At 49.0% G+C, this 17,739-nt stretch overlaps 1 protein-coding gene across 1 annotated transcript in view; it reads right to left on the bottom strand.

Annotated features, from left to right (window-relative positions):
• Positions 1-1,239: 1,239 nt before the first annotated feature.
• LOC133348510 (LIM/homeobox protein Lhx5-like) overlaps positions 1,240-17,739 on the bottom strand; it is a 60,219-nt gene continuing 43,719 nt past the window's right edge. Inside the window, exons 3-5 of the mRNA XM_061561352.1 lie at positions 15,219-15,520; positions 12,866-13,031; positions 1,240-7,061 (exon numbers count right to left, since the gene is read on the bottom strand). Coding sequence (XP_061417336.1) covers positions 6,655-7,061; positions 12,866-13,031; positions 15,219-15,520 — 875 coding nt within the window. The 3' untranslated portion in view covers positions 1,240-6,654. The remainder of the gene's footprint in view (positions 7,062-12,865; positions 13,032-15,218; positions 15,521-17,739) is intronic.

Raw genomic sequence — 17,739 nt, 5'->3', positions numbered from 1 at the left:
CGTCTAAAGATAAAATAATAAATTAAAATAAAAGCATATTAATAAAATAATTCTCACGACGTTTCGGCCACAACGCAAACAGCCGTCCTCAGGTGAAGACCAGGTCTGTCGGGGAGACAGCGTTTCATTTTTTATTATTTTATTATTTCCCTTCTACGTGACTTTACGAAATGTGTTCTTCTATCCGTGTGTATAACAGACCCTAGTGGGGCAGACCAGACGATGTACTTGCTGTTGTGCAATGGAAAGTGTATAGGGCGCCACGGTGGCGAGATGTTAACTACCTCGCCTGGTATACAGGAGGTCGTGGGTTCGATCCCGACCCTAACGCCCCTTGTATATTTGGAAGTTTGCGTGTCTTTCTCCTCGTGGTCGCGTGGATTTTTCTCTGGGTCCCTCCGGGTTTCCCCTCCACGTTTAGCGTTCAACATCACGCGTTCAGAGTATTTGGCTGCAATAAACTTCGCACGCGATAAGCCACTTCGCACGCGATACTGTGTGGCCAGATCGTTGCTGAAAAACATAGCTGTTATAGCTCAATGGCCTTTACCTGGTAAAATAAGAGTTTAGCTGATGCATTGCTATGGTGTAAGTAATGATGCTCAGGGTGCTTCAACATGTGTTTAACACTTTAGAGAATTTGCAACAACGCCGCCAGAAATGTGCCTCCTGGCACGGGAGACCACTTGGAGAAGATTCCAGGCACGTGTTGATAATGATGGCGAACAAGTGGAGACTCTTTTGAAGCTATCAACATACATTTGTTGCCATGTCACAGTGCACGATCCGTTATTTTTCCATTTAAAAACGATAGTCTCATATAATAGTACATTTTTTTGAAGCGCCCGGTTTTTCATAGAGGAAGTACCCGTCGCAGAACGATGGCCCTGCATCCACCCCGACATCACAACCTCCACACGCCCATTCGATCAACCCCCCTCCCTCACCACCACAGCCCCCCAAAACGTTCCTACCAACGCGCCCCTCTCTCCTCCCCACCTCAATTTTCCGGAGCTCTGCACTGGACAGCTCCGGCTGAAATTAAAGCTCTGCGTCTACCCACTACCACCACCACCACCATCATCGTCGTTACCGTCAGAACAATCAGCCACGAGCGAACACGCGTTGATCAAGTAACTTTTATTACGTTAAAGGAAAACGGCGAAATGGCTCCATTGTTTATTTGTGTGAATGTTGGTCGTCGGCACGTCCGAACACCCCCTTGTTTGTTTAGCTTACGGGGTAGCGGGACCACGTGGCTGGGAGAGATTTAATTCATGGTTTCGCTTCTCGTGGTGTTGCAACCGCTCCGGGACAGCCTCAAGTGGCATCAGTACCACGTCGGCGAACGATACACGAACAGAAACGCCGGGAACGTACGCGCCAGACGTATGGATTTCACGCAAAAGCGTGATCCACGGTATTTATTCAAATGTGTCTTTCCTGCTGCAGGGGCACGCGGCGTCAAACGGTGTCCCACCCTCCACCGAAGCGATCGCTCGCGCAATGAGTCGCTCTCATAATCGCGCACATTAAAGTCATCGCCTGCGACCGCCCCGTACGCGCGTGAGAGAGTCGTTGCGAAATTTAACAGCGTATTCGCGATTACGCGAAATGCGTACGTGGTGAAATACGTCACTACAAAGCGCTCAGCAGATCTACTTAACGTGTGGAGTCCGTCTCTCTACCGCGAGCAAACTGTGACCCAACTGCTCCCCAAACTGGTTGCAGACGTCCAGGGTACGTGGACGTGCAACCAAGTCGCGTGACCGTTCGCTCAGGTGTGGGGCCCGCCTTGAAATGTTGACACATAGAGATCCCCTGAACAGACTGCAGGGGCAAGTGCTGTCGGCTCGGCACACGAGGGGGTGGGGTGGCCAGCAACCACGCCCGGCCGCCTTTGTCTCCCTCGTGGCGATGTTGACACACCGCACCAGACACTCATTGTTGAGTTGACCTAGGGGTGGCCCAGGACCAAGTCAGATAATCGTCACTGGGTGTTGGTGCTCGTGAGCGGGACTCAAACTCGGGTCGCCGGGTTCGTAGCGCAGCGCGCCTACCACTGCACCACCGCTGCCCACATGTTGACACAATGACAAAGATCCCCCGTATAACCTTGACAGCTTGCTGGGGCAAGTGATGTTAGCGAGCTTCTATGACCCACACACAAAAGGTCCACCGTATAGCCTAAACAGCCTGTTGGGGCAAGTGCTATAAGCGAGAACCTATGAAGGCCAGAACAGTACACAAGGGGGTGGGTGGCCAGCACCACGCCCGACCGCCTTTGTCTCCCCAGTGGCGATATTCACACACCGCACCAGGTACTCATTTGAGGCTGAGTCGACCTAGGGGAGGCCCAGGACCGGTTCAGACAATCGTCATTGGTGTTGGCCGTGAGCGGGAATCGAACTCGAGTCGCCAGGTTTGTAGCGCAGCCCACGAACCGCTACACTACACACACACACGCGCGCGTGGCGATTAGTGCAAAGTGCACTAATCGTTGCCGGGCCACTTGAATAGTGTCTGGTGGCGTATAATGGTTATCAATGGGCCTCTGGTGTACGGAATGAGATGAGGAGCCCGTGCCCAATGGTATCCTCTATTGAGAATCAGAGCGCCAAGGCCTCTCCCGTCCGCGGATCCTGGTGCAGTTACCCCTCCTGAATCCTGGATAGCGACGCGCAATGACAGTGCCAACTGTTTACCCATGACAAGCCACATCGAGTCTCAAGACTCTTTGTCCAAGAGCGTCCTGCATCGGGATGTTGGGTCAGCGAGGCTTTCCTGGGTAAAGAATTGGCACAGCCGTCAGGCAGCACATCAGTAGATACGTTTGGGTATTTTAAGTGGTATATATATTCCAGATTTGATGCTTTCGTGACTGCAAGGATTCATACTCTTAGTTTTATTTTCGGTAAAGTTACGTGACTTTACCGAAAAAAACCCTAAGAGTATGGTATATATATATATATATATCCACCCAAAATAATAACTGCCGATTATTTAAACAGTACAACGTCAGTGAGTCTCAATGCTATTTTTCAGGAGGGTCCTGCATTGTGCTGTTTGGCCATTACCAATCATTGCCATCTCTTGGTCATCTCAGCCGGACCGCGCCTACGACACCTGGCAAGCCGCGATGATCGGCCGTTAAATCAATAAGCCAGGCTCATGCCTGACACCGGGTGCATTCATGGCGATTTGGTCGTAAGCCAAGTAAAACGTGATCCATCAAATCTTCATTAAAATATCGGCCGCAAATATCTGCACTACAATGTAGAACAACTTTTCGGGCTATTCGACCGAAAATTTCAGGTACAGTATACTCCCTCAAACACTTTAGTCAATTCAAGGACAACTAAAATATCAGCGAAACATCCTGAAATTCCAGGCCTGAAAAAACGTGGGATTATTACCTGAAACGTTTATGTTTTTCAGGTCAGGAACTTTACCACCCACCCCAGTGTTGCTGATTCCCCTGGGGTTGTAGTTTGTCCTCGAATCAACTCATAGTGTGTGGGTGTACACCACTGGGGTGGGCAAACTTTCCTGACCTTCTGAGCCGCTTACCAACATCTCCATATGGCCGTGACCCACAGGACACGCACGGTGGTCATTCGGCTGGATCGCTCGGGCTGGTTGGCCGGAGTTATGAATGTTTTAAAATGTGCGGGAGTGCCTTGGGGACATTCATGTCTGGCTCTGCCGCCAGATGTAAGTGTGCCAGACCGCTCACTGCTTCCACAGATTGTTTTTCTCCAGTTTCAAATAAAGTGAAATTGAAAAGTAATTTAAAATTTTTTTAGCCGTGTCTGCCCAACCGCACTTAGGCTTCCCTGGGAGCCTCTTGCGGTTTTGCCACACCTGATGTAGATCGCATTTGCATAAAGTTGGACAAAGCCGTTGACACCTGTGCACTGCGTATTTTTGGTTTTGTAAAAGGTAAATATGCAGTCCTGCAATTTCTTGCTGATGGTGGAAGGGTTTTCACTAGAGGGAGCTTTAGCGAGCCCTTCTAGAGGTCCGTTGGCCTACTCTTCCACACCGGGCAGACGTCTTGGAAGAGATGGGAGGAACCCACACTTGAATTTGCAGTCAGGTGATATTAAGTTCATATTTCATAGCAGCAGAGGCAAAAGCTAACTCAACACTGATATTGTTGTCACGAACACCACTTGAGTGATCTCCCTTCCTTACAATTTATTACAAGGAGGTATTTTGCAGATATTTGGCATTGTGAGGTTTCGACCAAGATACTCTAATAATAAAAACTGAACCATCAACGGATGTCAAATTCTCATTAAAGTTTCCAAATACACAATTCTAGCACATTCAGTAGGTGACTTTAAATAAACATCACATTTTTTTTCAATACACGATCAAGTATTATCACCCGTACTAAATTGCATTATACACACAAAATCCAGTTTGTCCAGCAAATATAAAATAGCAATAATAAATACTTAAACATACCAAAGTGTCAATGAGAATATTTTAACTCGTCTTTGCAGAATGTCCACTTAGCTGCCTGCTATAAGTAACGCCACTTAAATAAAAAAAAGTAAACAACGGATAGTCAAATGTAAAGACATTGAACTTAAATTACACTTGCCCCATATCTGTGTAATGTGCAGTGATGAGCACGGGTTGTGTGTTTGTACATGTGTTTCGAGTACGTGTGCGAGAACAGTTACTTTTTAGACATACTTTTTACCTGTGCAACTGCAAGCCAGCAAAAATTCATTTGGGCATCATCACATGCAAATTGACGAAAGTAAAACCATTGCCCGTCAACTGCTCGAGTCTGTAATTGTCATCCTCTGCATCTGTCCAGACTTGCCATATCTTCAACACCAACACGCAACGATCACGCTTGAAGTAATTTTTTCATCCCGCAAAAACTACTCTCAAAAGAACGCTACCGTCATTAAGTTAAAAGCTGAGGTTTTCTTTTTTTTGCTTTAAAGGACGCATCGTGATATTTTATAAATCAGGGCAACTGGCAACTTAACACGAGCTTCCGCTTGCAAAAAAAAATTGTGCAAAATTTAAATTGAACTTCTTCCTACAAACTCGAACCGGAGCTCATCTCTCGAATCAGCGCGTCACTTATTGAGATTGGGGGGGGGGGGGGGGGAGAGGGATAATACGACACCCATCCCCGTCCAGTCGCGGTGTCGCGATTGAAAAATAAAACGACCCCGTTAATCCGCTCCCGTGTGTAGCACTTTACATAATCTGTGACGCGGCATGCTCCGAATTTCATTTCACAGTCTGCCACTTCGCACGTGAGAGATGGAGGGGGGAGGGGGGGGGACCAGGGCAGATTTCAAGAATTGTTTTCCAAAAACCACTCTGCTTCCCAATCCCAAAACACCCCGTCATCATCATACCTAAAATATTTGGCAATGTACAAATAGTCTGTTGGGACGCGTTCGCCTCTGTACATTTGGTCGCTCGTCGCACACACTCGATCTAATACATGATTAGATGGTTTTGATTCTCACTTTATTACTTATTTATTCATTCATTTTGAAATTCAGATTTAAAGGAGACCCTATTTGGCACTATGTACACTTGTCTCGACGACGTACGTGCCTTCTGAATTTAATTGACGTCTGGCCACACAGTTACAAAAGCGACCCACGGGGACGGACCCCTCGGCAGTCCCTCCAGCGAACGGCAGGAGGTGTCGCTTGCCAACTTTAGCAATCCGATGTAGAAGTCCCCGACAACGGCTCCTGACGCGACCGCGGTACGCCCCATCAGTCAGCATACCCACGCGGCAAAACCGGCTGTCCACTTGCATAAGCATCGCGTCGCGAGCAGCCAGTCACTCTCTCGGCAAATTTCCTTTGGTCAAAGTCTATACAGCATCTCAGAGGTTTTCATTACAGTACAGGATTCCGCTCTGCTATGTCTTGGGAAGGGGGGTTGCCTTCTTGTTTTGTTGTGGCTGTCCGTTCACATTTGTGCTCCTCGCGTAGCCGTGCGTCTCGTGATCGCACGCGTTGCGTGTGCCTGTGCGTGCGTGCGTCTGCGTGTGATCACAAAGGACCTTCACCCGTATAACCTTAACAAACCGCTCGGGCATATGGCGTAAAAGGTTAAACACGCTGCGTTATATTAACCCGGCGGCCCCAGTTCGATTACAGGCCAAGACTGACATCCTAAGTGGCGAGTGATGGACATGTGAACCGGTCGTGGGCCTTCCCCATTGGATCACCCCTTGTTAAAATCTGTAAATACTACGGTGTGTAAACATCATCACTGGAGAGACAAAGGCGGCCCGGCGTGGTGCTGGCAACATCACCGCCCACCTCGTGTGCCCACGGTGACGTCAACGGGTGCAGCACTGGCTCCAACAATCCGTTTGAGGCTACAAAGGGGGGGATCTTTGTCTCTTCGGCGATCGCACAATGGTCGCACGTGCTTTGCGTGTGTTTGCCTACGCGTCACGATCACAAAAAGTGCACCTATCCTGGGCACAAGCGCCGTGGGGGACGTCAGCCTTCTTCCGCAACGTCGACCGCAGAACGAGTCGCGCGCGCGTTTCGCGTTCGCGTCGCGCACGGAACGCGCTACGCTACGCTACGCGCTCCCCGTGCCAACATCGACGTGCGGCGACGGCGGCGGCGGCTACCAAATCTGGCGTCACCAAACAGTCGCCTCGCCCATCTCGTGTCCCATGTGCTCGTAGCCCCCTGCCCTGTGCAGCCCAAAGGGTGGCTCGGCCCCCGAGGGAAAGCCGTTCCCGGGCGGCATCCCGTGCAGGTGCACGGGCAGGGCCGCGTTGGGGCTCGTGGGGCAGTCCCGCCCGGCGCCCGGCGGAGAGATGAGGTCCGAGTAGCGGTCGCCGTGATGCTGCTGCAGCAGCGAGGGGTGCGCAGCCTCCAGGGCCCCGAGGGCGGCAGCGGCCGCGGCGGCGCCGACGCCCGGCGGGCCGGGCAGCAGGAAGCCCATGTCGGGCGGAGTCTGCGCCTGGGAGTGCGGGGGGTAGAACTCGAAGCCTCCCACGCCGCCGCCGCCGGGCGTGGGTCCGTAAAATTCCGGGGGGTAGTCTGGCAAGGAGAGGAGAGGGAAAGAGTGGTGGTGGGGGTGGTGGGGGTTAAAGGGTATGTAGCGGTTAACGAGAGGGGTGCGAGGTTTTGTTTGGGGATTTAGTGACAGTCCCATTGAGTCTTCTTGGTTCTTTCGGTAAAGTCAGGTAGAAGGGAAGTAATAAAATAATAAAAATAAAACATAATAAAATAATTCTCACGACGTTTCGGCCACAACGCAAGCAGCTGTCCTCAGGTGAAGTATAGGTCTGTCGGGGAGACAGCGTCTGAATGAAACACCACCACGCTTGGAGCGTATATTTAATATAGTCCTATTGAGCTGAATGTGCGCGGTGGGGTTAAAGTCCAACTTCAGAATGTGCATTTATAGACACTGGATGAATCTGATGAGCTAATCAAGCTCTTTTTTTTCACAGGCGTCCCGTGGTCACAGACGTCTGGCCAAACTTGGAAGTGTAGGTCAAATGTCCACGAGAGTGATGGCCATTTCTAGAGCCCCTCTCACGGCGTGGGCGAGAAATTTTGAGCACTGAGCAACCTGGGATTTTGGTTGTTGTTGTTGTTAAAAGGATAGAACTAAAGGACAAAGATCCCAGTGCAGCCTACAGAGATGCATGTGAATAGCTTCAAAAAGTCAGAGAGGCTCCACTTGTTCGCCATCGTTGTCAACGCGTGCCTGGAATCTTCTCCAGGTGGTCTGCAGAGCCCAGAGGCACGTTTCTTGTGACATTGTTGCAAATTCTTCAAAGTGTTCACCCTTTTTTAAGCACCCTGCACTGACCAGCGCGGTGAATTATGGCAAATAAAAAAAAATCCAAATGACTGACAGTCTGAGACGGCCGCCACCCAGAAGTGGATTGGCAAAGGGTTGTAAATGGTGTAAATTAGTCAATTATTGTTCTCAGATTATTTCGCAGTTGAGAGGTGCATTCCAACCGCTGGTTACGCGTTATGACCCGAGCGGTCACGTGATGGACACGTTTCAAATATCTTCATAATTGATTTCCGCTCCGCTAAACGTATCACTTCTCCCTCGCAACCAACCCCCCATACTCAATATATAAGCCCCATAATTCCCATTTGGGAAAATGCGAAAGAGAGGTCACCGTGTGGTCAAGCCTACTTGGTGGCGAAATTTTATTTTATTTCTCTGAACGTAAAAAAAAACAGCCTGCTGCAAATCGCGGGAATTTGAAGCGTGCGAAATGCAATGGAATTTGGGTCCCGTCTAATGGACCCCCTCCTCCTCCCTCCTCCTCTCTCCAGCATCTTTCCAAGTGTCACGCTGCATATAGTAGGGGGGCTACTGGTACCCCGGGTCAGGTTGAGCGCGCCCCTAAGAGCTGACGGTCTGGGTCCGGTCCCCAATGACTCACGCAGAGACTCCAAACATACACGTGGAGAGAAAGAGAGGCACAGACTCGCATAGACCCAGCAGTGTTGCTATTCACTTAACATCGTTAATCTTCCTTCAAAAAAATATCCTGAAGCAGAAGGTTAGCGCTGGATACTGCCACATTGGATTTGTAACTTTGACCCTTACCTGTGTATCGATAGTTTAACTTTAATGTGCTATTTTATTGAGGTACTGTGTGTTGTCTTGGTGTGGTCTGGGACTGTTTTGCTGTTGTTTTGCTGCCTTGCTCAAGCTTGGAATTGTACTGTACTTCTGCAATTTGAACTAATATACTGTATTAATTATTCTTTACTCTTTAGTTCTTTCGGTAAAGTCACGTAGGTATAAAATAAAATAATACAAAATAAATTAAATCACGACGTTTCGGAAGCAACACATGCTTCCGTCATCAGGTGGGACAACCACAGCAAGAAACAAATGACTAAATTATTGCTGTGGTTGTCCCACCTGATGACAGAAGCTTGTGTTGCTTCAGAAACGTCGTGATTTAATTTATTTTTTGTTATTTTTATTTTATTTTATACCTACGTGACTTTACCGAAAGAACTAAAAAGTATGGAACATTGCAGTCACGAAAACTTAAGATCTAAAAAGATTTCTTTGTTTATTTTTAGTGATTTTGCTTACCTTAACTATACTTTGCACTACCGTTTTTTGTGTATTGTTCATCGTTGTAACTTTCTGACCCACCCCCTATTGGACATCCGTGAAAAACGAGCTTTATAGTTCATCGGATTCCTCTCAGGATGAATACATATTCTGATTCAGAGAAGACACACACACACTCACGCAAACACCACACACACACACACACGCGCAAAGGAATTTATATTCCTGATTGTATCCGAACTCCTTAAAAGGCCCGGAGTGAGAAACGCACTCGGCAAAAGATTGACACTCAACGTAGCGCCACTGATCTACCAAAACCTTGTCAAATCGAGTAAGATTTGCAACGGACGATAATGTTTAATGAGCCACCGCAGCTGTACACGCCGCTTTCATTTTAATTGGATTTTGCCACTTTACTAATCAGTTTGACAAGGTTTCGGTCTGACTTCCAGTCCGACTTTAAAATAGCCTTATCAGCGGGGCGACGCGTAAACACGAGGCGACAAGGAGCGCCGATTCCTCGTGCTTTGATGCAGCAAGGGTTCGGGGGGGGGGGGGAGCAAGTACACAACACACATAAAACAATTTACACAGGAAATACACGACACAATTTCGCGCCGTGGGCTCTCTGTCCCTGGCGACAGCACGGGAGCACGTGGCTTATGGCCGCGGTGGCGAGATGTTAACTCCATCGCCTGGTATGCAGGAAGTCATGGGTTTGATACCGACCCTGACACCTGTTGCATTTTTTGGAGTTTGCGTGTCTCTCTCTCTCTCTCTCCCTGTGGTCACGTGGGGTTTTCTCCGGGTCGTCCGGATTTTCCCCTCCACATTTGGAAGCACGCTTTTAGAGTGTTTGGCTGCTATAAATTTCCACCTGATAAGCCACTTTGTTGAGCTGTCATTTTGTGTACAGGTCGCTTCCTGTAAAAGAGCTGCATAGCTCGTGATAAAATAAAGTTTAGTTTAGTTGAAATTGCGCGTTGACCAAATGGCCCGCAATTTGCCAAACCTCGGAAGCTGAGTGGGGTTTCGAGTTCCCTGGGATACACACGGGGTGGCCCAAAAATTAGGACACATTTAATTTGTTTTAACACTGGCAATGAAACAATTTGAATGTATATTCTTTAAGTTAATATCTTCTCTATTATCTTTAGTAACGTCTAGTTTTTCTTCTCCCTTTGCAGATTAAATAACAAAACTTTCAAGGAAAAATTACTCAAAATGAACGAGTTCAATTAGTTTTTTTATGTAAGCTGAAGAGGGCTGCTGTAATCTTAAAACAAAGTCCTACTAAATTAATTTAAAAAGATAATTCACGGTGTGCATTATTGTTAATGTAAGTCATTTTGAACATTTGTTACAATAAATTAAATATCCCTATGCGATTTGTTAAAAAGAAATTTCATAATCCAATGTGTCCTGACTTTTGGGCCACTCTGTATCGTGCTGCGATGGGCTGAGTGCCACCGTGCACGATAGACAGGAGCGTTGAGTGCCACCGTGTGGTAAAATTTCCCTGACGGCTCACAAAAGCGTCTGAGAGGCTCTCATCCAGCAGTGGATTGACAATACGGGCCGCACTTGCAGCTAATGCGTCGTCGACACGCGGATTCTGTCCACGTGCATATATGCATGTTGAACCTCTTTTGCACCGTACGTAGCCAACCGTGCTAATCAGATTGTGCAGGGAAAGAACAACAAGCTAAACATAAAGGGCAGTTCCTAAGAAATTAGTTTGCCAATCGAGATGATTTAAAAGTGCATAGCTCCAGTGGCTTCCTAATATCAGAAAAAAGAGCGTTCCAGACGGCCGCAGAAGCGCATCTGAAAGCTCGCGACGCAGTGGCCGCCTGCGAGCGGAGGTCAGGTCGACGCCGGGTGTCGAATTAAGTTGCCCTCCTTCGGGAATTGGAAATTGCTTTGTGTGTCGGCTCAACCGTAGGACCTCTTACGCACGCGCTTGTCGTTTCGAATCAACTTGTGTCGCGCAACGTTTTCAAGTCGACACGTTAAGGCCTTCCCTTGCCTCCCGGGGGAGGGAGGCGAAGGGGGGGGGGGAGGTGGAATTTAAATCAGTACCTTCAATCTACGTAACCTCTGCACATGGCAGTTATGTCTTAATGCTGATGTGGGTTTAAAGTGGCACAGTGGGGAGCGCATGACTAAGTCAACTTGGTCAACCTCTAACACCCGCTCTATTCCGCAGCCTTCTGTCAGTGAGCTTCCGGCACATCACGTGGCCACCAAGTGCACCTGGCCTGGCACAGATGCTGTGGTAGCAGAAATGCTGTGCTGGAATCACCACCACTTAGTGGCACTTGCAGTTGTTGATGGTGGTGGTGGTAGTAATGGGTGGGTCTAGTAGCAGGGGTGGTTGTAGTGACCATGGTGAAGGTAGATGCGGCGGTAGTCAGGATGGTGGCGCTAGTAGTGCTGATGTTGACGTAGGAGCAGTGGTAGAAGGGATGGTGGTGGTGGTGGTAATAGTGGCAATGGTGAAGGTAGTTGCAGGTGGTGGTAGGGATGGTGGTGGTAGTGGCAGTGGCGGTAGGAGCGGTGTAGGCGGTGGAGGTTTGTGACGATAGTGGTTTTTGTTGTGGTGGCCAATTTCCAGTCCGTTGCTGTGGGCTACGTTACTGGAACACGGTGGCCTAATTTGGCGAGAGTTGCTACCGGCTCCTTATCGTCATCATCGGTAAAGACGGCGCGCGCAGCGTTAATTATGCACAGAATGAAAAACCACGAGGCTGGTGCGGGAACGTAACAGTTGGATCGGCGCTCAGCCACCACCATCACCACCACGCAGGGGAAGGTGTGGTAGAGCAATTAAATGAAAGAGGCAAAAGTGCAGCCCTGCAATCACCTACTCATGCCACTGCTGGCAGAAGGGGGCATCCATGCACTATACTGCTGGGTACACAGAGGCGGTGGCGAATTTAAGATGCGTTCCCAATGTTTCAAGCTGCTGTGCCGGGAGGTTGAATCGGCGACCTCGAGATTGCAGGTTCATTGGAGCATGACAGGACCCAAAGAAAAGTGTAGGGCTGTGGATTCATTTAACCAGGTGAGACTTAATGTTTCATCAGAAAAAAGTCCTGCATCCCATGTGAAGTCCAATTAAACTAAACATTTTTTTCATCAGATAAAACTCACTGAGCTATTTAGATAGCTATTTTTCTTAAGCGACCCTGCCACGTTTCATAGCTCAATGAAGTGGCTTATCGCGTGGGCATTTATAGCAGCCAAATACACTCCGAACACATTCTTAGAAATGTGGGGGGAGAAACCGGAGGACCCAGAGAAAGATCCACATGACCACGGGGAGAACATGCAAACTCCAAATATACAGGCATTGTCAGGGTTGGGATCGAACCAACGACCTCTTGCATACCAGGCGAGGGAGTTAACAACTCGTCACCACTACTATAAAATTGAAGTAAAAAGTTGTTGTGCCGTGTACTGGCCTTAACTGGATACACGTGGGTGGAGCGGTGGCATTGTGGTTCACGCACTGAGTTCAATTCCCCGTTGTGTCAATACAGCCTTCTGCGGCGAGTACAATGTCGTTAAAAACAGCGGCGCTACGCCTCTCTAAATAAAACTAATCCCGAGCCGCTCGCGCGTTCCGAGATTCAGCTGTGAACGGGACCCAACCTGCAACTTGCACACGTCTCGTAAGTAGTAAAGCGTGAAAGAAAGTTTGATTGATCCATCGCTGGCGAAGGACACGGGGGACCGCCGCCCCACGATGGGGGTCGGGAGGGGGGTTACTCACCGGGGTAATACGCGAAGGGGGCCCCTGCCTCCCCCTCCTCCAGGCGGCCCGCAAGCGGCCTCGCCCTCCGCGCCCCTCCTCGGAAGAGAGCGTGCCCCCGCCGTCCCCCAAGGGCGCTCAGCTGCTTCATGCGCCGCTCCTTGGAGCGCCGGTTCTGGAACCAAACCTGGGGAGGCGGATCGCACGCGGGCACGTGCCAGGAAGAGCGTCAGGGCGAGCGTCAGGGCCAGGAGCAGTGGTGGAGGGCAGGCGGTGGGGGATGATGGGAAGGAGGAGGTGCCATCGTTGAAAGATGCTGACCGCTTTGCCAGGTAAGGCCCACCGAGCTGTATAGCTCTTTTCAGCAGCGACCGGGCCACAAATGATTGCCCGATTAAGTGGCTCATCACGTAGACATTTATGGCAGCCAAATACACTCTGAGTGAATGTTCTTAAATGTGGAGGGAAACTGTGCAGGACACGGAGAAAAAGTCCACGCGACCATGGAGAGAACGTGCAAACTCCAAATATACAGGCGTCTGGGTCGGGATCGAACCTATGACCTCCTGCATACCAGGCGAGGTAGTTAACATCTCGCCACCGCGACGCATTATGTATAGGCCTTTGCATCCAATGCTTGGTGAAGGCTTCCCCATGCCGCGTCGATCACGGGGGTTGTTGAACATGCTTCACCGCGCTGACCAGTGTGCGTTGATGAAGGGGAGGAGGCCCCGGGCTAGTTCAGGTATCGTTCGCCACAACTGATGCCAGCGGTGGCGAGGAATCAAATTCAAGACCGATTTTTTTTTAATTCAGGACGGTCAGGCGATTGGACGTTTAACCAATTCGATCATTGAGTATTGGAAAATAGGTAGGAAAGAGGCACCTGGATAGAAAAAAGACCCCACTCGTACGAAGGGATATACATTCAAATTTCCGCACAGATGGATTCAATCATCCATTGCTTTACTGTCAGGTTCTGTGGCCACCTCTCAGTCCAGGCGTGGTACCTCCACCCAATGTGGGGCAAAAGTGGCAAGTTGATCATCTATTAAAGGCTCATGGCTCACAGGATTGTGGCCTAGAAGACTTCTTATTTATTTATTTAACTATTTCTAGCCCTAGTCTCTACCCCCCCCCCCCCAATCTCTATAGTAATTATGAGATCCCTCCTTGCGATTGCGACACACAGAGTTAAGAACAAGATCTATATAACCAGGAAGGGCTCGTCAAGCCTTAATGACTCTATTTCAGGAGGGTCCTGCATTGGCATGTTTCACAAGTTCCACTTTAAGGGGCAGTGTTTTGACGTGTGGGATGAAACTGGGGTACCCAGAATAGGGCACAACGAAAATAATTGTACAGGCAAGTTGAGAACCCACTGGCTGTCCTGCCATCTCCTGGCAAACCTGGCATCCCGGCGGGGTTCGGGATGCCCACACACACACACGATTTTTTTCGATTTAAAGCTTTCGTGACTGCAGGGATTCATCTTCTTGGTTCTTTCGGTAAAGTCACGTAGAAGGAAAATAATAAAATAATAAAAATAAAACATTATAAAATACAATTCTCACGACGTTTCGGCCACAACGCAGGCAGCCGTCCTCAGGTGGAGAACAGGTCTGTCGACTCTGTCTTCTCGACAGACCTGTTCTCCACCTGAGGACGGCTGCTTGCGTTGTGGCCGAAACGTCGTGGGAATTGTATTTTATTATGTTTTATTTTTATTATTTTATTATTTCCATTCTACGTGACTTTACCGAAAGAACCACGAAGACACACACGATTCTCAATCCCTCGCCTCTGAAGCGCTGGTTTACAGATCACAGGTGTCCGAACACGCACGGGGCGTGACGCTCTCTCTCTCCGTCCACGCAGTCAGCCCTCGGTAGCCAAGCCAAACAACCCCGGCGCTGACCGGCGTGGTCAAGTACGGCCAAACAACCCCCATAATTCTAGATTTGAAGCTTTCGTGACTGCAAGGATTCATACTCTTAGTTCTTTCGGTAAAGTCACGTAGGTAAAAAATGAAATTAAAATTAATAAAAAATAATCACGACGTTTCGGAGGCAACACAAGCTTCCGTCTTCAGGTGAAACTGTCACAGCAAAAAATCTGCTGTGACAGTTTCACCTGAAGACGGAAGCTTGTATTGCCTCCGAAACGTCGTGATTTTATTGTTTTTATTTTTTATTTTTTAAAATTAATTTTAATTTAATTTTTTACCTACGTGACTTTACCGAAAGAACTAAGAGTATGAAACAACCCCCATGTCCGGCACAGCGGAGTGGGAGCGGGGGCGGGGGGGGGGGAGGGGCAATGCCCTCACCCAGCAGCCAATGGACAACAAGAAGAGGAGGAGGCGGGTGATCACCTGTATGACGCGCATGTTGAGCCCCGTCTCCTGGGCCAGCTGCTCGCGCACGTGCCTGCTGGGCTTGGGCGTGGCCGCGAAAGCTGCGCGCAGCGTCTCCAGCTGCTTGGCCTTGATGGTGGTGCGGGGCCCCCGGCGCTTGCCGCCGGCACCGCCCGCCGCCTCCTCGGCCTCGCCCTCCTTGTCCGAGCCGCCGGGCCCCGCCGCGTCCTTGGACAGCTCGCCGTCTTCGCCGCCGTCGGGGCTACGCGCGGCGCCCTCCGGGGAGGTCGGGCTCCCGTCGCTGCGCGCCGTCGCGGCCACTGCGGGGAAAGTTGTGGGGGGGAGGGTTGGGGGTTGGTTAGTGATCGGTGCCAGGTTGGCACAGAGTGGTTGGTAGATGAATAACACTGGTCAACACACTTTTTTTGGCATGAGGTATTCCAACCGTTTTAATGTAATTTTGGGGTGCTGATTCCAAATCTGGCATCAGGTTTTTGAGATATCAAATATTGCATTTTCAATAAAAACTGTAGAAGAAAAATATAAAATAAATGTGGATATCTAAATAAAATGATATTATAAACACACTATTCTAAAAAACAGCACCGTATTTTAACACGAAAGCAGTCACTGACTCGCAACAACTTGCAATCATAAGTGACAGAGTTAATTTCGGGTAAAATCAATGAAAATGGGGTATGTGGGGTAAATGGGTAAATCCAGCAAGGGTTTTGCCACCAAGTACTAAGTCATGTTTTGCAGAGGGGTCAAATACTTATTTCCCTTATTAAAATGCAAATCAATTTATAACATTTTTGACATGCGTTTTTCTGGATTTGTTTGTTGTTATTCTGTCTCTCACTGTTCAAATAAACCTACCATTAAAATTATAGACTGATCATTTCTTTGTCAGTGGGCAAACGTACAAAATCAGCAGGGGATCAAATACTTTTTTCCCTCACTGTAAATCCGTTACTCCATTTTGCTCGGCGGACGTACACGCACGAAGAACATGGGCGCCGTTTCAGCGGGCGTTCTGGTGATGTGCGCGTCAAGGCCTAGAAGAATGAACTGGCAAGCTCTCTCTCTCTATGTCTCTGTCGTGGCGTTGCGTTTGTGGAACATGCAGCCCTCTAACCCAGGGGTCTCCAAACCCCAGGCTGCTGACCGGTACGGGTCCGTGGCCTGTTAGGAACCGGGCCGCACAGGAGCAGGAGGTGAGAGCGGTGAGTCCACGTGTGACCCGCGTCCATTATTTTATTATTTACCACTTCCGTCCGCGCCTCTTTCCCGCACTGCGCACTCGTCTCAGTCACAGTTGTGGTAAGCCCACAAGCTGCTAACCCCCAAGGAGCCAAAATGAGTAAAAAACAAACGTCGCTGGAGAGCTTCTTTGAAAAGGTGGAAAGACCCAATGATGACTCCCCCCCCCTCCCGGTCCGTGAAAAAATTGTCTTCCACGAAACCACTCCCTGGTGCCAAGAAGGTTGTGGACCGCTGCGTCTAACCGACGTGTTAATAATATTACATTCATAATCATAATAATAATAACAGCCATTTTCGATCCACTGCACGATGAAGGCCTACCGACGCCATTGCCGTTCGCATGGGTTGTTTGACCGAAATTCGCCAAGCTGGTCGGCGAAGTTTGGTGAGCAAGGAGGGGCGAGCTGGTGCACAGGACCGCTTCAGATACCACTTGCCACCGATGTTGGCCATGACCAGGAATCGAACTTAGGCGTTGTCAGGTTCGTAACACAGCGTGCTAACAGCTGCGTCATAATACTCCACATCTGTCGTGTGCTTTGACGTGTGCATTGCCACCGTTTGAAGTGCGTCTCGAACACAATTACTGTTTGCTAAATCCCACCCAAATTATTTCTCACGTGTTATGTGCAGTTGGCAAGCTCCTAATGTATGTATGTTGAACTTCTTTCGCACCGTACGTAGCCAACCGTGCTAATCGGAGGTGCGGGGCAGAGGCAACAAACTAAACACAAAAAAGCAGTTCTATTGAAATTATACTCTTTGGTTCTTGAGAGAGTAGCTTCAGGTGAGAGAGTAGTTTTCTCTCTCACCTGAAGACGGTCCCCTGTAATGCGATCGAAACGTCGTGATCTATTAATTTTCTACCTACGTGACTTTACCGAAAAGAGTATGGAAATCATGCAGTCGCGAAAGCTTCAAATCTATAGAAATTAGTTTTTTCAATGTAGGTATTAAAAGGCGTGTTTCCTGAGCGGTGGAGTGTTGGGCGACACTTCTCTGGCCAACAACATAAACATCGCGTCGAGTAACACGAAGCCGACTTGCGCAACGGACGAAGCGAGTACAGAGAAACAATTATAACGGGATTTGTTTTTGCCGCAAACTCGCGTTCGCACACCTATCGATTCACGACGACGAGAAGGCCTTTTTAAATCCTTTATATTAAGTTCACTTGCTTGCTTGCTTAGGACCGTGCAAATCTTTCGGTCGTTTTTTAACCCACTTCCCGTGATCCAATCGAGCTGACATTTTGCACACAGACTCGTTGTGC

The sequence above is a fragment of the Lethenteron reissneri genome, chromosome 27 (genome assembly GCF_015708825.2).
Source record: "Lethenteron reissneri isolate LAM-NWPU_2019-01 chromosome 27, ASM1570882v1, whole genome shotgun sequence".
Taxonomy (NCBI): domain Eukaryota; kingdom Metazoa; phylum Chordata; class Hyperoartia; order Petromyzontiformes; family Petromyzontidae; genus Lethenteron; species Lethenteron reissneri.
The sequence above is the reverse complement of the archived record's forward strand: the minus strand, read 5'-3'. Positions and strand labels throughout refer to the sequence as shown.